Source organism: Lonchura striata, chromosome 12 (genome assembly GCF_046129695.1).
Source record: "Lonchura striata isolate bLonStr1 chromosome 12, bLonStr1.mat, whole genome shotgun sequence".
NCBI classification, from domain to species: Eukaryota; Metazoa; Chordata; class Aves; order Passeriformes; family Estrildidae; genus Lonchura; species Lonchura striata.
In genome coordinates, this window is record NC_134614.1 from 12,645,566 (window position 1) to 12,668,810 (window position 23,245).

General features: G+C 56.4%; 2 protein-coding genes across 2 annotated transcripts in view; both read left to right on the forward strand.

Moving 5' to 3' along the window:
• Nucleotides 1-7,366, forward strand: part of NCKIPSD (NCK interacting protein with SH3 domain) — a 52,464-nt gene extending 45,098 nt beyond the window's left edge. Inside the window, exons 11-13 of the mRNA XM_021532341.2 lie at nucleotides 1,791-1,883; nucleotides 3,379-3,551; nucleotides 4,120-7,366. Of these exons, the coding sequence (XP_021388016.1) occupies nucleotides 1,791-1,883; nucleotides 3,379-3,551; nucleotides 4,120-4,323 (470 nt within the window). The 3' untranslated portion in view covers nucleotides 4,324-7,366. The remainder of the gene's footprint in view (nucleotides 1-1,790; nucleotides 1,884-3,378; nucleotides 3,552-4,119) is intronic.
• Nucleotides 7,367-9,902: 2,536 nt separating this feature from the next.
• CELSR3 (cadherin EGF LAG seven-pass G-type receptor 3) overlaps nucleotides 9,903-23,245 on the forward strand; it is a 30,955-nt gene continuing 17,612 nt past the window's right edge. The window contains exons 1-8 of the mRNA XM_031505916.2: nucleotides 9,903-12,735; nucleotides 18,275-18,907; nucleotides 20,466-20,688; nucleotides 21,056-21,171; nucleotides 21,545-21,633; nucleotides 22,043-22,200; nucleotides 22,384-22,547; nucleotides 23,014-23,139. Coding sequence (XP_031361776.2) covers nucleotides 10,089-12,735; nucleotides 18,275-18,907; nucleotides 20,466-20,688; nucleotides 21,056-21,171; nucleotides 21,545-21,633; nucleotides 22,043-22,200; nucleotides 22,384-22,547; nucleotides 23,014-23,139 — 4,156 coding nt within the window. The 5' untranslated portion in view covers nucleotides 9,903-10,088. The remainder of the gene's footprint in view (nucleotides 12,736-18,274; nucleotides 18,908-20,465; nucleotides 20,689-21,055; nucleotides 21,172-21,544; nucleotides 21,634-22,042; nucleotides 22,201-22,383; nucleotides 22,548-23,013; nucleotides 23,140-23,245) is intronic.

Here is a 23,245-nt window from a genome sequence, read left to right on the forward strand (position 1 = left end):
CAAGATTTCAGTGGTCTGGAGTGAGAGCGTGAAAAATGGGGAGGGAGAATCTTACAGGGTCTTGACAGTGTTATAACCACCAACCTCTCCTAGTCTCTGGCACCACACTGTGTTTAAATATTATGCAAAACCCTAGAGGAAAAAAATGGTCTGAGAGCCCCTGCCTAGCAGCTCTGGGCATCTCAGTGGATTTGTCACTGGGCTTCCATGGTGCCCAGAAAAAAGAGTTGTTGGGGTGTACTTGCAGAGCATGAGTGGGGTTAATTTATAGGCACAGGTGACCTGGGAGATAAGATGCTTCAGTGGGCATTTCTCAATACCAATTCAGAACAAAAGTCCTCTGCCTTCTGTGGGTCTTGGCAAAGCTTCTGCTTCCCTGTCCAGACTGCTCATTGAGGTGCCACGTTGTTGAGACCAGACCCTTCAGCATTGCCCTGAGATGTGGTGTCCTCTCTTTGTCCTTGTTCTCTCTCCTCCCTGCACTGCTGAGCTCCACGAGGACAGACAGCAGATCAGATCCTTAGGGAAGAGCATCTTCCTTCTCTCTGCCTGCACATTTTGAAGCCTATTGGAAGATTGGAGTGTAGTTCCAGGTCCTGCTAAGAGAGGCCATTCCATAGCCCAGTCTCCTGTTGCTCCAATTGTTTTTAGTTAATTATTTACCCTTGATCTACTTCATGACATTATCCTTGATTTTTTGGAGAGAGGGGAGGATAAAGCAGCAACAATATGTCCAGCAATTTACCTGTTATTTTGGGTTGTGCATCATTAAAATTTATGCAAAAGTTTCTAATTTCATGTGAAAGTTTGCACAGAAACTGATTAAGTGTATCTCTGTTGCTTTCATTCATTACCCCTTCCCACACTTACCTATATCCTTTCTGGCTTCTGTAATTAGGCAGTAAAGCATGCCAGGCAGTGTGTTTCTGGGGATTATTGCCCACCTGGGGCATGGCTGAGAGCAGTGACTTGTTCTCTGATGCCAAGAACATGTTAAAGGACATTCACGTTACTTAATGGTGGATTGAATTTTTTTATCCCTATGTCTGCAAGATTCATCTATCATGCAGTTCAGTGATGCAGCCTTAGTTCAAAAACTCTCCTAAATACATATGATATTGATGCCCTTCAGGATCCTGAAGCATTTTGCAGCCTGTGAAATATTACAGGCCACAGAAATAGCCACATTGCTGTTCATGTGGTTGAGTGTGCACACTAACACACACACACACAGGCTCTGCTAGGGTAAACGTATTTTACAGCAAATCACTCCCAGACCAGGCAAGGGGACAGTTCCTAGAAGTCTTCAGCCTGTACCCTTGCACAGCATGGTGCTGAGTGCTAGGAAAAACTTTTCTCTTCTGGGATGCTTCTGGGACCCTTCTTAAGAGAACTTGTAAAACACTAAGTTCCAGAAGGATACTGCTGATGGGAAGGAAGAAGGTACCAAAGAATGGAGCCCTTGGCTGCAGAGGGTTGTGAGCAGAAGTAATGTTTGACAACATAAAGCCTTTGCAAGGTATTTTCCCAGTATTTGGCAAGGTGGGAACCCACACGTAAGTCAGATATACGGAGAAAGCACCAAGTCACAAGTGTTTCATGTGTTTTATTTCACCTTCTCTCTCCCTACCCACCCACTCTGTGGCCTGAAAGTTTTTGTAGCCCTGATAGTCTGTGGTTCCCCAAAGCACCCCGGAGTACTGATGTGAAATAGGAGCCACCCATTATGTGTTTTTATCACCATGGTCTTCAGGAGACAAAGGGAGATGCTGAACAGGTTTCTTCTTTAGTTCCAGAACACAGTGTGATCATGACTACAATAAGCAAGCACTCCAACGTCAAGACTTTCACAGAGAAGCTGCTGCTGCTGCTGAACAGAGGAGGTGAGCGTGTGTGGCACTGTTACATGCCTGGCAGGGGGTGCACAGAGATGCCTGGGGAGACACGGCCATGCTCGTGGATGTCAGGGGTGCAGGTAGCTGAGGAGCTGTCAGCTCAGGCTGTGCTGTGCTGCTTCCTGGTGAGTTAGTGAGGGTGACAGTCTGCATTGCTGGAGGATGGAGCTGCACAAGGAATAAGGTAATGGCTAATGACATCTAGGGAGAGAGGAGTGGCTGCCATTTCCATACTTCTGGGTCAGATCAGCTCCATCTCTGAGCATGAACCATGGGCAAGCTCTTGTCTGGAAGGAAAGCTGGTCCTGGGCCACTTCTGTCCTTGGACAGGCAGAGGACTCAATGTGTGCTGGCATAGAAACCTCTGCCTGTGCTGGCAAACATCTGCCCTGGGGGGACAGATGCAGAGGGAGCTTTTGTCTTCAGAAACTATGCTTAGAGTGGAACTTTCCATTTCTGAATTGCCAGCAGAGGCTTAGCCTTGTGTCTGCTTCAGGCATGGAGTGAAATTCAGTGTACTTGTAGAGCTGTTGCAGAGCAGATTGCTGGAACGCTGGAGATCTCTGCAGGAAGAGCGGTGCCAGGTCTTTCAGCCTGTGCTGCAGGCCACTATTGTGCTTTCTAATACCTTCTGGAGCCAGGAGCTTTGCTGCCTGAGAGAACTCATTTTGTTGAGTTGCTGGAAATAACCCATCCTGTGATGCATGCAGTTCATCTTACTCTGGCTTTGGTTCTCTTTGGGGCTGCAAATCACTGTCTCCACACGATATCAGCTTGAGGGCAGCAGGCACCTCGGTGCTCTTCTGTCTGGCCTCCTCCCAAAGCCTTTGTTTAGCCCTTTCCCTGCCAGATTCCCTGCAGAGATCACCTTACAGTGAGGAGCTGGGAGGAGAAAGAGGGGGGCCACAACCTAATGAAGATGCTTCTGTCATGCCTGCCTTCCTGACAACTGTTGGAGGAGCTGCCATGGCCCAGAGCCCCTTTTGGAGTCTGCAGGGATGTGTTTTGCAAGAGAACAGGATGTGGTGGCTCATTTTGACTTGGAAGTGTTTCTTTTCTTGCTTCTGGGACAGTACTAGCCTGGGCTCTGGTGAAAGCCTGTTTTTGGTACAGGCTCTGACGGGCTTTTCAGAGGGATTATTGGACCCTTTTTTAATAAACCAGGGAGAAAATGAGTGGTGGCTGTTGAGCAAAAACAGGAGATACTGAGAGGTGATGTGCTAATGTGCTCTCACCTGGGATGGTCAGTGAAATGTAAACAGTGATTAATGCTCATCATAATGAGTTTGCTCTCGGTAGCCTGCAGAGCTGCCATCCTGATTATACATCTTTGAGCACTAAAGCTATCCATGGGCAGGGAGTGGCTGGCTGAGGGCAGGGCAGCCTCCTCTCTAAAGTGTCTAATGAAGGGAAGTGCACTGAGGAAGGAGCAGAGGGGCAATGAGGAGCGTGTGGCTCAGCACTGTCTCTCTGCCTCCCCCAGATGATCCAGTTTGCATCTTCAAGCATCAGCCTCAGCCACCACACTCAGTGCTGAAGTTTCTGCAGGACATCTTTGCCAGCAAGGATACAGCCAGCATCTTCTATCACACAGACATGATGGTCCTGATAGACATCCTGGTGCGGCAGATTGCAGATCTCTCCCCTGGAGACAAGGTGCTCACAATAACCCACAGGCACTGGGGAAGGGAGCACAGTCCCAAAGCAGTGGTGTTTTTCCTGGCTCCTCATGGGGCCTGCTGGTGCAGAAAAGAGTGGAGGTCTGGGGTGGGCACAACATTTCTGGGTGCTTAAATCAACCTTGGGAGTTGAGGAGGGAGGGAGAATTTATCCTGCCTGGCACACCAGCATATTTGAAGAAAGATCTGCCAGGCTTCTGGTGGTCTGCACACTTCTGACCAGGGACCTTTGGGAAGAGAGGCCCTCTGTGAGCAGTAGTAGGAGTAATCTCTTGTTTGGCATTGCAAGAGGTGGGGGATGCGCATGTGTTCAAGGGCAAGGGAGGAGCAGCACTCTTGCTGTGGGAAAAGCAGTGTTTTCCATAGTTACTAATGATACTTAAGCAAAAGCAGGTGCCTCTGCCTCTGGAGTTGTGCTCTGGTTGATGGTGCAGCAGCAAGCAGCTGTTCCTGTGCTCATGCTGTAATGGAGGCTGGCATGCTTGTTTATCTCACTTCAAATCTTTCACTGTGTTCTGTGTTTTGTCTCCCCTCCCACTTGGCAGCTGAGGATGGAGTATCTGTCCCTGATGCATGCCATCATCCGCTCCACGCCCTATCTGCAGCACCAGCACCGCCTCACTGACCTGCAGGGCATCCTGCAGCGCATCCTGGGTGAGGAGGAGGAGGACCAGCAGTGCCAGATGGAGAAACTGATCATCTTGGAGATTTATAAGGAGTTCCCAGAAATCTCTTCTGGTACCAGCTAATGCTCCTCAGCTTGGACTGGAGTTTGAACCACTTGGATCGACTATGTCTTTTGTTGACACTTTCTCCCCATTCCCTCCCAGTACAGCTCATACCTTATATCCCTCTGTGTGAGGCCTAAGGTTGGGACCGTGTTCACCGGCCCTTTGGAAGCGCCAGTGGCAGAGAGGGTGTGGGGTGCCCCTGGGACCTGGTGCCCGGGGCAGGTGGAGCAGGGTGGGCACTGGCGTGTGGTTTGCCTGCAAGACTCAGCAGGAGCTCTTTGGGCAGCTGGTGTTAGTGGGAAGGGCAGAGAGTTTGTGGGGGCTTAGCAGCCAGTATGGGAGAATGTTTAGCTGCACTGGTGTCCTGAGGTCCTGAAGAGAAAGGCCTTTGCCTTAGAGTATCACTTATTTTCCATGTGCGTCTCTCTCCCTGCAGTGACCAAGTGGAGTCTGCTGGTGCTTGGAAGAAGCTTTTGTAACATCTGTTTTGTTTCCTGCTGCTAGTGCCAATGTGCTGCAGCCCTGCCAAGGGAAAGTAGCTGCTCGCTGTCTAACGCCTCGTCTAGTGAGCCTTTCGCTCCCTCCTTAGCCTTCCGCTTTGCCTCTGGGCAGCAGCCCACCTTGGGTCATGGAGGTCTTACCCCAGCAGCTGCTTTTCAATCTGCTTTCTATAGTGATGTTTAAATCTGAATTTCTTGCACACTGTGGCAGCCTAGAAGTAAGAGCCATGTGGATGACACTGCCCTTAGGAAGCCCTTGGCCGGACACAGCACCAAGACGTGTCCTGCCAAGTGAAGCTGCCACTTGCCAGCACTGTCGCAGCATTGCCTCGAGCAGAGGGGCTGCCCTTGGGCAGACACGCTCTGTTTGTGAGGCGTGTGTGTTTCTTGCCTTGAGCTTCATCGTAGCTCTGCCTCGCTGCCCTCCCTGTCCCCATGGCAGCGCTCAGAGGCAGCGTGAGCCTGGTGTCCGGTAGCTGTTTGTGACTATGCTAATTGTGGGAAACCCTTATTTTTATTTCCTATAGGTTTCTAGCAAATGGGTTTAACCTGCTTCCCTGGTCCAGATAGTCACACACACTAATGTGGGTCTCTTAGATATTTGTGTGCACAGTGTGGTCACTCCCTGTCTCCAGGTCTTCTTTTGCAGTAGCCAGTGTAGGAGCTGTGAAACTGGAAATACTGGGCACTGTATTTACTTTTTTTTTTTTTTTTTTGTTAAGCTTGAGGGGATAACACAAGCTCTGCAGGCCTGGACTGGCCACTGGGGCAGTGATGCTTTGAGAACAGAAGGTGTTGGCCTGGCAGCCAAGGGGGGCAAGGAAGTCAGCCTGGGAATGCCCAAGCTTAATAACCACCCTAGTAGAGAAACCTATTTTTTCCCTGTAAAAATGTATGAATGTCAAAAGGGATCCTGTATTTTCTTAAACACTAAGTGTAACCTGCAAAAGAATAAAAATGTCTTAAACTGGACTTCAGTGAGTGTAGCCCTGCCTGCCCAATCCTGTCGTGGGGACACCAAAACATCAGGAGTGGTTGGATGCCTGCTGCCCACAGAGGCAAAGCTGATCTCCAAATGGGGGTAATGCTGGGGGTTTTCCCTCATTCAGTTTCTTGCCTTGTCTTTTTCTACCATGTTGCTGGCTGACATGGAAGGGTGGAGGGCAGCAGCCCTTGCTATGGGCACAGCCATCATTCCTGGGGCTTGCCCAGCATCGCTGCTGCACATCAAGGGTTTGGCAGAGCTGGACTCACAGTTCGCTCGCACAAGGTAGTGCAGCCTCAGCTGGCTCCCAGCGGAGCTGCCACGGCAGCGAGCCCAGGCAAAGAAGGGTTTAATGGTCTGTATCGAGTGTAATGAACCACGCTGTGGCTGCGGCTGTGTGCTCCCAAACCCCAGCCCGTGCTGCAGCTCTGGGGGCCTGGGGTGGCAGGGGTTCTGCAGTGGGAGGACAGCAGGCACTGGGCAGAGCACTACGCTGGCAGAAGGAAGCTGGTCTCTGCTCCTGGCTCTGTGCCAATAGAGCCAACCAGGCCATGGGCACAGCCCTGCTAGGCCAGGGGTGTAAATGCCAGGTGCAAGTTGTGCACTCCAAACATAGGGATGGCATCAAACACAGCTACCTGCAGAATCAGGGCCAGGACTGTCCCAGCTCCTGCCTCTTTGGCCCGTGTCTCCTAAGTCCTCAGGCGTGTGGCCTTGAAGTGTGCAATTTGCACACCTGGGGTCAGTCATGACACAAAGGGCTGCCAATCCTCACTGGTGTGTCCCCCAAGGTGGCTCTCCTGTGCCCTATTGCTCTGTGCAGAACATGGTTGCATGTGTCCCTGTGCCAACCTTGGCTTGCTTCTGAGTGCTGCTGGGGCTTGTTGCTGGCCCATGACGTGCTGCTGTGGTGAGATGTTCATCTGGCACTTGCCTCCAGTGACACAGCGTGGGCTTTGCTGTGGCAGCCAGACTCAGCAGTGGCAGGACTTGTGGCTCTGCTTGCCAGGAGCTCAGAATGCAGAGCTGGTGGCTCCCATTGGGATCCCAGAGCCATTGCTGTCCATGGGGTTGCTCACCTTATCCCAGCTGCACAGCAGCGTAACACCCTCTGTCCCACCACCCTGCTGCCACCACAGCCAAGGGCTGGAAGAGCTGGGGGGCAGCTGGCTGTGGGGTGCAGCGGAGAGATGCACCTGCTGTACAGGAGGGGCATTCACACATCACAGGGACTCAAACTGCAGCATGTAAACTCGCTGTCCCCCGGCCTGCTCAGCAGATCCTGCTCTCCATGTAGGTGAGACACTCAGGATTGTTTGCTGTAATAATGCACAATTAAGAGCAGTGTCTCCTCGTATTGGTGTTTTTATTGTGGTGCAACACTGAGGGGTGTTGGGGGCTGGCACGGGGGGAATGATACGTTGCCTGTGACCTGCGCTTCTGCTTTATTGTCTGGAATGATTCAATTACAACTATTTTGTGGCAGTAATACCCTGATAATTTTCTTCTCCTCCCCTGAGCTGTCAGCTGGGTAATTAGAACAAATAAACTTGAAAGCCTTCATTACTTTTAAAAAGTATTGCCTCTCTCCTGATTTGGTTTCCTTATGATACATCCCCAATTTGAGGAGGTGTGATGTATGATCCAGCCGGCATGTTCCTGTTGCACACGAGTGATGAGCTGCCCTATGTTAAATGAGGTTTCTTGGGTGAGCTGTGTGCAGGCTGCTCTGGCATTATCCTAATAGCACTGGGAGGACTCAAGTGGATGCTTTAGGGTGTGTAGGGGAGAACATAAATACCCCGAGTGCATGGTATAGCCATAGCCCTATCAGTGCTGGTGCTGGACCATGCAAGCCAGAGGTGTTATGTGGTGGTTGGAGTTAATCACAGCAGATTATGATCCTATGGAGTTCATAAATTAACATGTTGGCTTCTCCAGGGTTAGATATCCACATTCACTGGATGTCAGCCCTGAGCATTGTGTAAGCACCAGGGGAACTTCTCTATGACACATGCTGAGCTGCACTGGCCACCACTTTAGGGCCTGCCTGGTACTTCCCGTCATGGTCCTAGAACACATGGTCAGCACAAGCAACAGGGCAAGGGCAAGCCCTGCCTGCTCTGCCCACCCTGTGGCTTCCCCAGTGGTGGCCAGGCCTTGGCTTCTGCAGGTGGTGGGAGGGCCCCTTTGGAGCTAGGATGTGCATGGACGCACAGTGTGTCCCATGTATGCCCTGCCCCATCCTCAACTCCCCCCATCTCCCAGATTTGCTGTATTTTCCTGACACAGTTCTTTCTTCCCTAGCATTTACCCCAGTGTGCCCTCTCCTTCAGCAGGACATGGCCAAGGATGTCCCTCTACCATGGCGCACGAAACACTAATGAGGACCTAAACCCTGTTATGAGCTCCAGAGGATTAGGATGAGATATTAGTTGATTGAATCACATCAACAGCTAAATTACGAGGCTGATGCATTGAGTCACCATAACGCAAGGGCCTCAAACTGAATTTTCCTCAGAAAAATATAAGGTTGGTTGTTGTTTTTTTTAATATATCGGGGATGCTGGAAGCAAAATCTGCAACTTTCCCTCTGGTGATAATGCCACGTCTTGTGGGTGCTGGCAGCTGGGGTCTGCGTCAGGGAAGCAGAGTGGGATTGCTAAGTTTGTGCCATGCACTTGGGTGCCCATGTGTGAGGAGTGGGTGGCAGGGGCTGTGACACCACTCGCACCGCCTGGAGAACCGGGATACAGGGAAGTCTGTCCTCATTCACTCTGTAAAACCCATCCTTGCAGATGCCCGACGTGCTGCTGCTTCCAGATGGGCGTGGGGGAGTGGAAGGGGCCCGTGGGGCTGCCACGGCATGGCAGCGCCTCCCGCCCGACCGCCGGCACTTCCCTGCCTCGCCCTTCGTGCCGGCGCAGGGCAGCGGTTCCCGCGGGCTCCCCTGGGGCACGGCCTGGCCCTGGGGACGCTGCCGGCGGCACGGGCACCGTTCCGGCACCCGGTGCACCGGCAGTGCCGCAGCAGCGGGTCGGCGGGCTGCGTGTTGTGTGCACGGTGTCCCGGTGTCCGCGGGCCCTGCAGCTTTGGCAAGGATGCTCCGGGAGCCGCGCACCCGGAGCCAGCCGGTGCAGCCCCTTGCGAAGACCTGACCGGCAGCGCGGGGCTCGGAGCGGCGTGCCGCGGCCAGCCCGCAGTGCCCGGCGCGGCCGGCCGGGAACCGCGCGCTCCGCGGAGCGTCCGGAGCGCCCATCCCGGAGCGCCCGGAGCGCCCATCCCGGAGCGCCCGGAGCGCCCGGCCCGGAGCGCCCGGCTCGGAGCACCCATCCCGGAGCGCCCGGAGCGCCCATCCCGGAGCGCCCGGCCCGGAGCGCCCGGAGCGCCCATCCCGGAGCGCCCATCCCGGAGCGCCCATCCCGGAGCGCCCGGAGCGCCCATCCCGGAGCGCCCGGAGCGCCCATCCCGGAGCGCCCGGCCCGGCGCGGAGCGTCCGGAGCGCCCATCCCGGAGCGCCCATCCCGGAGCGCCCATCCCGGAGCGCCCATCCCGGAGCGCCCATCCCGGAGCGCCCGGCGCGGAGCGTCCGGAGCGCCCGGCCCCGCCGCCCGCGCTCAAGATGGCGGCGCAGGGCGGGCGGGGGCGCGGCGGGGCGGGGCGGCGGGAGCCATGTTGGGGCTGCGGGAGGAGCCGCCGCCACCCCCGGCAGCAGCAGCGGCGGCGGCGGGGCAGGGGGCGGCCATCGCCGGCGCCAGCGGGGGCGGCGCCGAGCCCATCGCCGTGCGCCCGGGCCGGGCGGCGGCCGCCGAGGCACCATGGCAGCGGCGGAGGAGCCGGTGGCCGCCCCGAGCCGCTCCTGCTGCCGCCGCCGCCGGGAGCCGCCGCCGCCGCTACTGCTGGTGCTGCTGCCGCTCCTGCTGCTCCCTTTGTTCCCCTCCGGGCTGGGGGCCACCGCGCCGCCGCCGCCGGCAGGCTGGGGGCCGGCGGCCCGCTGGGGCTGTCCCGCCGCCGTGCCGTGCCGGGCGGCGGCCGTGCCCCCGGGGCTGCCCCCGGCGCCGCGCCGCCGCTCCCCGCCGCGCTGCGCGCCCCGCGCCGCCCGGCCGCGCCCGCCGCCCTCGGTCCCGGCGCCGGCCCCGGGGCGGCGGAGCCGGCGCTCAGCACCGAACCGCCACCCGCTGTTCCCCCAGTACAACTACCAGGCGGAGGTGGCGGAGAACCAGCCGGCCGGGACGGCGGTGGTGACGGTGACGGCCCAGGACCCCGACGGGGGCGAGGCGGGGCGGCTGGTGTACTCCATGGACGCGCTGATGAACAGCCGCTCGCGGGATCTGTTCAGCATCGACCCGCGGGCCGGGCTCATCTCCACCACCCAGGCCCTGGACCGCGAGAGCATGGACCTGCACTACTTCCGAGTGACGGCCACTGACCACGGGGCACCGCGGCTCTCCGCCACCACCATGGTGGCCATCACTGTGGCTGACCGCAACGACCACGACCCCGTCTTCGAGCAGGGCGAGTACCGGGAGACCATCCGGGAGAACGTTGAGGAGGGATACCCCATCCTGCAGCTGCGGGCCACCGACGTCGACTCCCTGCCCAATGCCAACATCCGTTACCGCTTTGTCAATGAACGGGCTGCCTACGACATCTTTGAGATTGATCCCCGCTCCGGTCTCATCACCACCAGCGGGCCAGTGGACAGGGAGAAGATGGAGAAGTACTCCCTGGTGGTGGAAGCCAACGACCAGGGCAGGGAGCCGGGGCCCCGCTCTGCCACTGTTAATGTCTACATCACGGTCCTCGATGAGAATGACAACATCCCTCAGTTCAGTGAGAAGCGCTACATTGTCCAAGTAAGGGAGGACATACGGCCCCACACCGAGATCCTGCGTGTCACCGCCACGGACCTGGACAAGGACAACAACGCGCTGGTGCACTACAACATCATCAGTGGGAACAGTCGGGGCCAGTTCTCCATTGACAGTGTCACTGGGGAAATACAGGTGGTGGCCCCCCTGGATTTTGAGGTGGAGCGGGAGTACGCCCTGAGGATCCGGGCTCAGGATGCAGGGCGTCCTCCCCTTTCTAACAACACTGGCATGGCGAGCATCCAGGTGGTGGACATCAATGACCATGCCCCCATTTTTGTCAGCACCCCTTTTCAAATCTCCGTCCTGGAGAATGCTCCCCTTGGCCACTCTGTCATCCACATCCAGGCCGTGGATGCAGACTACGGCGAGAACTCACGCCTGGAGTACAAACTGACGGGGGTCTCAGCTGACACACCCTTTGTGGTGAACAGTGCCACGGGGTGGATCACAGTCAGTGGGCCCTTGGACCGAGAATCGGTTGAACACTATTTTTTTGGGGTAGAGGCTCATGACCATGGCTCTCCATCTTTATCCGCCTCAGCCAGTGTCACCATTACTGTCATGGATGTCAACGACAACCGCCCTGAGTTCACCCAGAAGGAATACTTCATTCGCCTGAACGAGGACGCAGCTGTGGGGACCAGCGTGCTCAGCGTCACGGCAGTCGACCGGGATGTGAACAGTGCCATCACGTACCAGATCACAGGAGGCAACACGCGGAACCGCTTCTCCATCAGCACGCAGGGTGGGCTGGGGCTCATCACTCTGTCTCTGCCGCTGGACTACAAGCAGGAGAGGCGCTACGTGCTCACCGTGACAGCCTCTGATCGCACCCTGCGTGACAACTGCCACGTTCACATCAACATCACCGACGCCAACACACACCGGCCTGTGTTCCAGAGTGCCCACTACTCTGTGAGCATCAATGAGGACCGGCCTGTGGGCAGCACCGTGGTGGTGATCAGTGCCACGGACGATGACGTGGGGGAAAACGCCCGCATCACGTACTACCTGGAAGACAATGTCCCTCAGTTTCGTATTGATCCAGACTCTGGGGCCATCACTCTCCAGGCAGAACTGGACTATGAGGACCAGGTCACGTATACGTTGGCTATCACTGCCAAGGACAATGGGATCCCCCAGAAGGCAGACACCACATATGTTGAAATCATGGTGAATGACGTTAATGACAATGCCCCCCAGTTTGTCAGCCCTCATTACCAGGGCATGATCTCTGAGGATGCACCTCCTTTCACCAGTGTGCTCCAGATCTCTGCCACTGACCGGGATGCCCACACCAACGGGCGAGTGCAGTACACCTTCCAGAACGGGGAGGATGGGGATGGAGACTTCACCATAGAGCCCACCTCGGGGATCATTCGCACCGTGCGCAGGCTGGACCGCGAGAACGTTCCTGTCTATGAGCTGACTGCCTACGCTGTGGACAGGGGCATTCCTCCTCAGCGAACTCCTGTGCACATCCAGGTCACCATTCAGGACGTGAATGACAATGCCCCTGTCTTTCCTGCTGAAGAGTTTGAGGTCCTGGTTAAGGAGAACAGCATTGTGGGCTCTGTGGTGGCCCAGATCACAGCTGTTGACCCGGATGAGGGACCCAATGCCCAGATCATGTACCAAATTGTGGAAGGCAACATCCCTGAGATATTCCAGATGGACATCTTTTCTGGGGAGCTCACAGCCTTGATAGACTTGGATTATGAGACAAAATCTGAATATGTGATTGTAGTGCAGGCCACCTCTGCCCCACTGGTCAGCAGAGCTACAGTCCACATCAAACTCATTGACCAGAATGACAACAGCCCTGTTCTGAAGAACTTCCAAATCCTGTTCAATAACTACGTGTCTAATAAATCCAACACCTTCCCCTCAGGGGTCATAGGGAAGGTCCCAGCGTATGACCCAGATGCATCTGACCACCTCTTCTACACCTTTGAGCGGGGAAATGAACTACACTTGTTGATTGTAAATCAATCGAGCGGGGAGCTGAGGCTGAGCCGTAAGCTGGACAACAATCGTCCACTTGTGGCCTCCATGCTGATGACTGTCACAGGTAGGGAGTGAAAATCATTAAATCTTTGGTAACAGTACCTGTGGGGGGCTCTATGAGGTCCCTCTGGGGCAACCCATTTTGCATTGGGGGTTGGGGGCTTGGTAACAAGATTTGGACTGGGAGTCCATTCCAGTCAGAGAATGCTGCTGGAGTGGTGTAAGGGTGGATGGGAGGCAGGCTGTTGAGCAGTGCTCCGTAAAGGGGCTGGGGCTGGAAATGGTCTGCAAGAACAAAGCATCGTTACTGAGCTGTGGGATCACTTCTGGCTGCTAGTGAGGTACCTTTGGAGGTGGTGTGGCCAGCCAGACTGTGTTGTGTGCCATAGGGTGCTGGGCCAGGAAGGAGGCAGCTCCCAGGATGGCCAGGCTGCTGGCCCAGGGGCTGGTACACTGCTTTGCTCCCAAGCCCAGGTGGCCCTTCTTTCTGCCGGGACTGAGTGCTTCCCTGGCTGTGCACAGGAGGGAGGGATTGAGCTCAGTGCAGAAGGAGCCTGCTTAAACACCCATCTGCTGGTAGCATACAGTTCAGTCCAGATTCTGGCTGTGGCACCTGCCAATACTTGCTTTGCAGGGTGGCTTCTAATGCCTAGTAGAACCTTTATGCAGCCAGCTCAGTGTTCAGGGGACAGCTGTGACAAGCCTGAGTGCAGTGCCTGGAACTCTTGCATAGTGTTTGTTGTTGGGGTATCCAAATGCAGATGCTGGCTGTAGCTAGAGGTGGCTTTGTGGGGTGTTGGGATGCCCTCTAGCCCAGCTGAGGACAGGACAAAGATCCATGGGGCTTGCCTGTGGGCAATCAGGGTTTGGACCTGGGGCTCCCAGAGCCTGAGCTTTGCCTTCACCACTAGCCTTTCTCAGCTGGTGGATGCATGATCTGAAATGGAGGCATCTGTCCACTGCTGAACCGTGGAGTGGCTGCAGGAGAGAGGGCAAGAGCTCCAATGCTCTGGAGGGGCCAAGCACTGAATGGCCAGGAGTGCCTGAGGAGCCACACTGTAAATCGTGATGCTCCCTGACCATCGGCTACCAGCTGCCTTCCCTTTTAGCTCTCTCAGTCTGCCTTATTCTGTGAGAGGAGGATCTCCTTCAAAAGATGGAGCGAGGGCTTTAAAAGGAGATCTGTGCAAGGTAATCCTGCATGAGCAGCACCAGCCTGGCAGTGGGCTGGGGCTCTGTGGGGGCTAATTGTGGCCGCAGGGCTGGCCGAGAGCGGCTGCAGGCGAACACATGCCCGTTGCTGGAGGTGGGGGTGGTTTTGACCTTTCCAGCTTCTACTCCAATATGTTTATGCAAGCCCTGCCTCCTTACAGACTTAACCCTGCACAAAGGCAGGAGACAATCACATCCTGAAGTCCTGTATCGAGCCGCCTCGTGGCAAGGGGGCCCTTGCAATTAGAATGTCGTCATCTTCCAGCGGGAAGGGAGAATGGGAGAGGTGTGCTCAAGGAGGGGAGAAGATGGAAGGGGAAGAGCTGTTCTGGCGAGGGAAGTGAGATGCTGGGAAATAGGCTTTTTGTTGGCTTTTATATTGGCTGTGGAGGTGGAGGTCTAGTTTGGTTTTTCAGTCTTTGTTGTTGGAAGCCCCCCGCCCAGCTGGCAGCTCCGCCGGCCCCATGCTGTCGCTGTGAGCACAGAGAGGGTGGGTTTGCAGAGCTGGCAGCCAGGACGTTCAGACCTGGCTGCATTGTCTGCCCCAGACACTGTGCCTGACAGAGCACCTTCCTGCTGCTGGGAGCAGCAGTAGCATCTCTGTGGGTGCCCCAAGGGTCAGAATCCTAGGAGGAAGTGGCTTCCCTGCCTTTATGGTGCATTAGAGGGAGGCTGAATCCCCCTAAAACACAGGGCAAGGGGCCATTTTGCCTGCCTGTGAGCTGTGTGTATTCTTAGCTCAGCCCCTTGTAGGAGGCAGAAGACTTGGGCCATCACAAACCAGTGCCTTTCCAGCAGTGCTGATAGCCATAAAACTGACCTCAGCTTCTCATAGGCATGTAGACACTTCTGGCTGCTAAAATCTGCTCTTGGCTGCTGAGGATGCAGGACAGTGGGATGGAGGGGCTGTCCATGGCCAGCAGCACTGTGAAATCAGGGCAGTGTGAGAGACTGACATCATATTGCCTTCAAACCATTTCAGACTGGTTTCTCTGGGCTTGGTGGTAAGTGTGGAGGCTCAGCTGCAGGAGAATGGCATGCATCTTCTGTGCTGGGTGATGGGAGCCTGATTTACTTTCAAGATCTCTTAACTGGTCAAGTATTATCAAAATGTTGAGAGGTCTGCCAAAATCCTTCAGCAGTGGTGAGGAATGTTCGCTATACCGATACCCGTCTCTTTCCCTGCCTTCTCTGCCTGGAAGTGTTTTACTGTTCCTCACCTGCAAACATGAAAGTCACCCTGCCTGTCCCCAGAGCACCCTTGTGTGCATCTCTGGAATTGCCATTGCGGTCCGAATAGTGGCTTTTTGCTCTTTGGACACTGTTGCTGCCACTCAGCAGTAGAGGACATGGAGCTCTTTAGCTTCGTTGCTTTTGAAGCTGGTAATTGCCAGTCTTGGAATTGCAAACACAATGGTTCAATGCTGTCCAGCACTAGGGTTAGAGGCCCTTGTCCCTTTTCCTTGCTCCATTCTCTGTAGCTGTGTTTCTAGGACTCCTCACTCTGCTGCATGAATATTCACCAGGCACCAGCTCTCCAGCCACAGGATTTAATCAGAAAGGCTGAGCGTTCGTGATTAAAATGCCTCCCATGGGGGGTCAGTGCCTCCAGCCAGCTTTGGGCTTTCTTCTGGTAGCTTTATTTTTTTTTTCTTTCCCCGTTTGCAGTGGGTCATTCTCTTAACCATCTGCCTCCCTCTGCTTGGAGAGGGAAGGCAGCCTTGGGTGTGATGCTGAGGTGGGACAGTGTTAGAGGGGGCTTACTGAGGAGGGCTGTGGGGCCAGGCCTGGCTCCACATTGCTGTGGGGAACTGGGGTGCTTGGCTTTCCTGCCGTGGCCTGGGTGATGCCAAAGGCATCAGGTACCCTCCAGCTCACTCTCTTCCCCAGACAGAGGCTCCTTGCTCCTGGGAGGCATTCCTGGCCTCTAGCCTGCCTCGGGATGCCCTCAGCAGTGTGAGCCAAGGCTTAACAGCGGCCATAAATCAGGCAGGTATTGCTGGGCACTGAGCAGCCCCTGGGGAGAGCAAGAGCTGTCCCCAGGCCTTGTGGCTGCCTCTGGGTGAGCTGTGAGCTGCAGAGGAGAGGGGAGGGAGCTCGTGCTTGCCTTGACCAGAGAAGCCAACTGCGAGGAGGGGACAAAGGGAGAGAGGAGGGGAGGGGACGAGAGGGAGCTGGGACATGACCCAGCTGTGTGGAGGAGGGATCTGGTGTCAAAGTGATGGCATCCTGGGATACTGTCTCACCAGGTGGTTCCTCAGGGAGAGCTGCCAGGCTGATGGTGGCTTGGGGAGCATCTTATGCCAAGTGTGACTTGTAGCTTTCCTCATACTCCTGCCTCCCAGGGTCTGGGCGGTCTCAGTACCCCATGAGCCTCTTGCAAAGAGAACATGCCTTGGGGAATGGAGGTGATGATGCCAGTTCCTTGCCCTGAGTCCAGACAGATCTACATACCCTGGCATGTCTAACCAGATGCTGAATGGAACTATTTTGCTGCTGATGCTCATGCTACCCTCTGTGCCAGAGTGGACAGGGTTTCACACATAGAGATGCTTTCTTACCTTGCTTCCATATGGGATGGGAGCAGTGTGACTTCAGAGAGAAGCAACCCCCCTTTCCTCCAGGAGATTAGCTCCTGGCTTGCTGCCCCCCAGCCTGGAGCCAGCCTTATCTCCAGAGCACCAGTCCCTGTGTGCAGGCTGCTGCTTCTGCAGGAATTTGCAGGGTCACTAAAAAGCTTTCACCTTCTGAAGAGTAGAGAGAGGTGAAGGAAAGAGAGATGTTTCAATTTGTAAATCCTCCTGCACTGCAAACTTCAAACAGGGATGAGGAAAATCAAAAGGCTTCGCAGCAGAGCAGCCATGGGAAGAGAGGAGCAGTAAAGGCAGCTTTGTACATGAGGCTGGGGCATGGATAAGGGACGAGCGGCTGGAATTTGCACACCTGACTGGGGTGCCAGGAATCCTGCTGCTCCTCGTGCCTCCTTGCACTGGGCTGGAGGAGGTGAAGCACATAGGGGAGGTTACAGCAAGGCTTGGGATCCAGGATTAGTCGTGGGAGTCACTGTTGAGATGTGCCGATGTAGCTGTTGTGTTGGTATGATGATGGAGAGCCAGTTTTCCAAGGAAATGTGGGGGTTTAAGGCTCTCAGGTGAATGTGGGGTGGGAGATGAGAAAAACAGGTGACAGCTGTGTGCTGCTAATGCCCATGGGGCACCAGTGTTGGGGTGCTGGCAATGGGCTGCAAGATGGATTGCTTCATTTCGAGAGCTGTGAGGTTCTTAATGAGCCCCATCGAGCATTTGTGGGGCCACCAAGGTTGGCACAGTCTTGCCTTGCCATGCTGGAGTCTGGGTCTGCCTGGTGGAGCCTGTGCTGGAAGCCCAGAAGAAGGGGACCAGGTTATCACCTGGAGGCATCCTCCTGGGGGTCAGCAGACAGGCTTCTCCCACCCAGCCAAAGTTGCTAGCAGAGGTGTCTGGGGTACCCTGGGGTGTCAGGATCCATTGGGTCCCTGGGAGCTGGGTAGGTGAGGTGGGCAGGGGCCCATGATCACAGACCTGCCAGCACGGACAGCACCATTGCCCGATTGGGCTGGGCTGTGCTGCCCGTGCCCCTGCAGCGCACCCGGTGGGCGGTGAGTGAGCTGCTGCTGCTGCTGCTGCTGCTGCTGCTGCTGCTGCTGCTGCTGCTGCTGCTGCTGCTGCTGCTGGCCAAGGTGCTGAGAGAGAGCAGGCGGCCGTGCTCCGCGTGTCCCTGCGTGCTCCACTGCTCCTGCCTGCCAGATTCTTCGTGTGGTGCGCGATCCCAAAGGGACGAGTTTGTTTCCAAGGAAAATAGAGATTAAAGAGAATTAAACAAACCAGAGATGGGCTGAGAGAGGAAGAGATGCAAAGCAGATGGTGAGAACGGGGGAAGCAAGGAGACCAGCACGAAAGCTTGGGAGAGCCTGGAGGAGAGAGGAAGGAAATGGCACGAGAGTAGCACAGGAAAAGGCAGCATGGGGAAGGCAGACAGGGCACAGCAGGGAAGCAAAACACCCCAGGCCCTGGCATCAGCTCCTGTGTTTGCCAAACCTCCTGCTGGGACTTCCTTCTGTTCCTCAGCACCTTTGTTCCTGAGAGCTCAGTTTGCTGCCGAGATCCAGGACAAGGAGAAAACCTGAGAGTTCTTTCAGTGGAGAGCCTGATGGGGGGGAGAAGGTGCAGCCACACCAACTCCTTCCCCTCCATCCCAGGTGGTCCCCTACCAATCTCTGTGGCTGTGACTCCAAGCTTCCTTACCAAGGACTTGGACCTATTGGGGGCCACACTGGGGTGTAGGGCTCTGCCCTGGGCTGGGAGGGAGGAGACCTGCAGAGACCTGCAGCGTGTTCCTGTTCCTTCCACCAGACGGGATCCACAGCGTGACAGCTCAGTGCGTCCTACGTGTGATCATCATCACGGAGGACATGCTGGCCAACAGCATCACGGTGCGGCTGGAGAACATGTGGCAGGAGCGGTTCCTCTCCCCGCTGCTCTCCACCTTTCTGGAAGGAGTGGCCACCGTGCTTGCGACGCCCAAGGAGGACATCTTCATCTTCAACATCCAGAACGACACGGACGTGGGTGGCACGGTCCTCAACGTCAGTTTCTCAGCCCTGGCACCGTGGGGCGGGCGCTACTTCAGCTCGGAGGAGCTGCAGGAGCAGCTGTACATGAAGCGCATGGTGCTGACCGGCACCTCCATGCTGGAGGTGCTGCCCTTTGACGACAACGTGTGCCTGCGGGAGCCCTGCCAGAACTACATGAAGTGCATCTCCGTCCTCAAGTTCGACAGCTCCGCGCCCTTCATCGCCTCTCACTCCACCCTCTTTCGGCCCATCCACCCCATCGCCGGCCTGCGGTGCCGCTGCCCCCAGGGCTTCACCGGGGACTACTGTGAAACTGAGATCAACCTGTGCTACTCCAACCCCTGCCTGAACGGGGGCGTCTGCACCCGCAAGGAGGGGGGATACACCTGCGTTTGTCGCCAGCACTTCAGCGGTGAGTGCTGGGGCTGGGGCCCTGGGAGTGTCCCTTGGCATTGCTGTCACCATGGCAGGTGCTCTTCCCATCAGGGCAGTGGATGTCAGAACCTCTCTGTGCCTGCAGAGGTCCAGCTCTGCTCCCAGCTCTGTGTTTCCATGGTGCTGCATGTGCAGGGCTGAGGTTGCCATAGAAATCTGTCTTGTAAGGAGTTGGCATGGAGGACTCTTGGGGACCCTGGCCGTCACTTTCCACCCCTTCTCACAGAGCAGGAGGACTAAGCTAGACTACGTTAGGCTGGAGCACAGGAGGTTTCTCGGCTGTGCCCCTTGCTAGGAGGGTGATGAGCTCCGGGACCATTGGAGTCTGTCTGTGGTTTCAGCCTGTGCCAGTCTTCAGCTGGTCTGGCAGAGGTGTGGAGCCACACTGGCCCCATGTGCAGTGGTTAAGCTGCAACCCAGCCAGAACAGAAGGGGAGGCTGGGCCTAGGTGCCCCACCAGGCAGGATCTGATCCGGGTGGATCTGGTCCTAGCTGGGGGGCTGGCAGGGGAATTCACAGTCCAGCCAGAGTCTGGTTGCCACAAGTTCCCAACAGGCTGTGGAGAACTGGCAACTGGAGGATGTGGGGAGGTGGCCTCTGGCTACTGAGGAGGGATCCCCTGCCTTGCTCTCGCTGTTGGGAGGGAGCATGGCAGCAGATGGCTGCCTGGAGCTCTTCTGTAGGTGGCTCCTGGTGAGATAAGCAGAGTCAGTGGTAATTAACCTCCGGCATTTGAAGCGTGAACAACCATTAGCAGAAGGGTTAATGAGCTCATTTGCCTGTCACTTCATGCTGTCTCCTCATCCTCCTTGTGTATCACAGAGCAAGTAATGGGAGCAGGGCCTGGGGCGTAGGACTTCAGCTGAGTGGTTCCCTGGGTTCTGTGGGAATAGCACAGGAAAAGGGGCTGACAGGCGCCCTGCACTGCACTGCTGAGCTGGCAGGGGGCATCCCTGTTAGCCATGCCAGCAAGGTGCCAGGGTATTTGCTGTTCCCCATGTGGTTCCCACTTGCATGCAGTCTTTGGAAACTCCCGATGCCATGGATGATACTTCTATAGCTATTGACAGGAGCTCAGTGGCACAGGGCTGTCCCCACACCACAGAGACAGGACTAAGATGCCTGTCCAAGGTTTGTGTGGTGGCAGGGCCCAAGGAGGCACTCTCAGCATTGCCAGGACTTCCCTGGCTGGCTTCTCTATTCTTAGGACTGTGCAGCCCAGCTGTGGCCAGTGCCCTCCTGTCTCATTCCCATGCTGTACTGGATCCAAAGTTGTCCCTTCAGCCAGACCTGGCACCACACCCAGCCCAGTGGCTCCTGCTGGGCTGGCAGTGGTTGCTAGCTCACTGGCCACTGTGGGGAACGCCTGGGTAACACTTGGGGTATCATATCCTTCACTGGCCCCTAGCTGCTCCACAGACTGCTTCCCCTCAGCTGCCCTGTCCTGAATCCGGGCTGCAGTCTGCATTCCCAAGACAAGGAGCACGTGGGTGGCGGCTGCGTACGCGTCCCAAGCCTGTGGCCTTGCTCTGCAGGCGAGAACTGTGAAGTGGACAGCCGCGCGGGGCGGTGCGTGCCCGGCGTGTGCCGCAACGGCGGCACCTGCACCGACGGCGCCGACGGCGGCTTCCGCTGCCAGTGCCCGGCGGGCGGCTTCGAGGCGCCCTTCTGCGAGGTGTCCACGCGCTCCTTCCCGCCGCGATCCTTCATCATGTTCCGGGGCCTGCGCCAGCGCTTCCACCTCACCCTGGCCCTCTCGTGAGTTCTCCCTCCTCGGCTGCACACCGGCAGCCTGGGCTCAGCTGGCCCTGCTCTGCTGGTTCTTGTGCTCAGCACGCTGGGCCAAGCCAGGAACTGCCTGATGCTCTCCATGGTCCTGTGTTGCTTCCCCATGGGGCTGCCCTGGCACCTTTAGCCAAAGGGCTCTGAATCTGCACTGGCATCACTCACGCCTTCCTGCAGTGCTGCTGCCCTTTGCTGCTGCCAGCTCTCTGCCTCCATGCCAGGCCCCCATGCTCAGGTCTCGGTGTCCCTTGCTGGGATGCTGGTGCATGCCACGGGGGAGAGGGGGTCTCTACGTGCTCCTTGCACACACCCTGCCCTCCTTCTTCTTACCCTGCCCCAGGTTCAGCACTGTGGAGCCCGGTGGCCTCCTGCTCTACAATGGGCGTTTAAACGAGAGGCACGACTTCCTGGCAGTGGAGATCATCCAGGGGCAGGTCCAGCTGAAATACTCCACAGGTACGCCCTGCCTGCTGTGGGATTTGTGTCATGGGAGCTGTGAGAAGGTCTGTCCTGAGTAGGAAGAGAAGAATGCTGCCCTGGATGGAACCTGTGCTAAGGGAAGCAGGGTTAAGAGGTGTTGGTGAGCATCAGTGCATAGCACAGGAGATGAGTTGTGTGTATCAGGACTCTCCCTGGGCTTAGGAGTGCAGTTTGTGAGCACAAACCGGGACAAACCCTTTTGGTGTCTCTGCTGCTGTTCTGTCCTGTTGTGCCACTGTGAGCTTCACAAGTCCATCAGCTGCACAGTGGGTTTGGTGCCTTAGGAAGGGGGGGAACATCTGAAGGCTGTCTGGCTTCCCTCAGCCTGCCATCATCCCTGTCTCCTCAGGAGAGTCCAGCACGGTAGTGAGCCCCTACCTGCCGGGGGGTGTGAGTGATGGGCAGTGGCACACGCTGCAGCTCCGCTACTACAACAAGGTACGTGTGCCCCAGCTGTCCCCAGCACTCATGGCTCTCTCTCCCCACGAGTGAGCAGCTCTGGCTCTCCTGTCTCTGTCTCTGGCCCATGGCAGGGGCTCTGGAGAGAAGGTAGAGGAGGTTTTTAGCCCTTAGGGATGGATGCAGTGGAGCAGACAGCTGGGTACAGGGACAGATTGACACTCAGGACCTCACTTGGAGGCTGCAGGAATGTGCTGCATGCATTGTCTTTGCCCATGTCCCTCTCTGGTGCTGCTTGCTGGGCTCAGCTGGAGGTTTCCCTTCTGCATTGCTCACAGAAGCACAGCTGAGCCTGGGCTGTGCTCAGGTCTTTCCTTGCTGTTGTGTGAACCCTTGGGTGCCTGGGTCTGAGACATGTGTGCTGCTGACACCCTTCATTTGCTTTCAGCCCAAGGTCAGCACCCTGGGGGTGGTGCAGGGCCCCTCCAAGGACAAGGTGGCCATCTTGACAATAGATGAATGTGATGCTTCAGTGGCCCTGCAGTTTGGCAGCGAGATTGGAAACTACTCCTGTGCTGCAGAAGGTGTGCAGACCAGCTCAAAAAAGTGAGTTCCTTGAAACTGCTGTGGTGGGGAGAGGTGGTCCCCTGTGGAGCCAGGCCTTCACATCCAGGACTTTGGCTGTGTTGCCTGTCCCTGAGGAGATCTGCTTCCCAGCCCTGTGCACTGGGGAGCTCACTGAGGTGAGGTCACTGTACCTCTTAAAGCCCTGGGCTTCTGATCCTGCAGGTCCCTGGACCTCACAGGTCCCTTGCTCCTTGGAGGGGTCCCCAACCTGCCAGAAAACTTCCCCATCACGCACCGGGACTTTGTGGGATGCATGAGAGACCTGTTCATCGACAGCAAACGCATCGACCTGGCCTCCTACATCGCCAACAACGGAACTGCTGCAGGTACTGCTGCCCCTGCTCCTGCCAGCCCTGCCCAGGAATGGATGATTCTCCTTCTCACACAGCAATGCTGCTGGGCTGTAGCAGCACTGTGGTACCACAGCTGGAGTTGAGCAGATTCTCACTGGAGAATAAAGCCTTCAGGTCCCTCTAAATGATCCAATGTTCACCCCAGATAACATTCTGGGAATGTCCCCTGATCCCAAGTCCAGAGCCTGTTGAGCTGGCTGACCTGGGAGATGCCAGATCATCAGTCTAGCTCTACAGTATCTTCGTTCTGGCATAAGGAGCACCAACAGCCTTAACCCTTTCAGCTGAGCAGGCAGGGTCTGTGTGGAGACACTGAGCAGCAGGGCTTGCCCCTCTGACATCCTGGGAAAAGGCCAGCAGGCAGCGGTGCCTTTCCATGTGGGCTGGGGGGAGGTGGTGCACTGGCTGAGGCTGATACAGGTGGCTTTGATACCTCCAGGTTGTCATGCCAAACACACGTTCTGCGACTCCAGCCCTTGCAAGAACGGCGGCACCTGCTCTGTCAGCTGGGGCACTTACTCCTGCCTCTGTCCTGTTGGCTTTGGGGGCAAAGACTGTCACCATGGTGAGAGTGGGCACTGCTGGGCACGGGCAGGGTGGGGTGCAAGGCTGTGCTGGGGTTGCTGTGGAAGCACAATAATGGACCCATGTGAGATGAACTAACTCTGCTG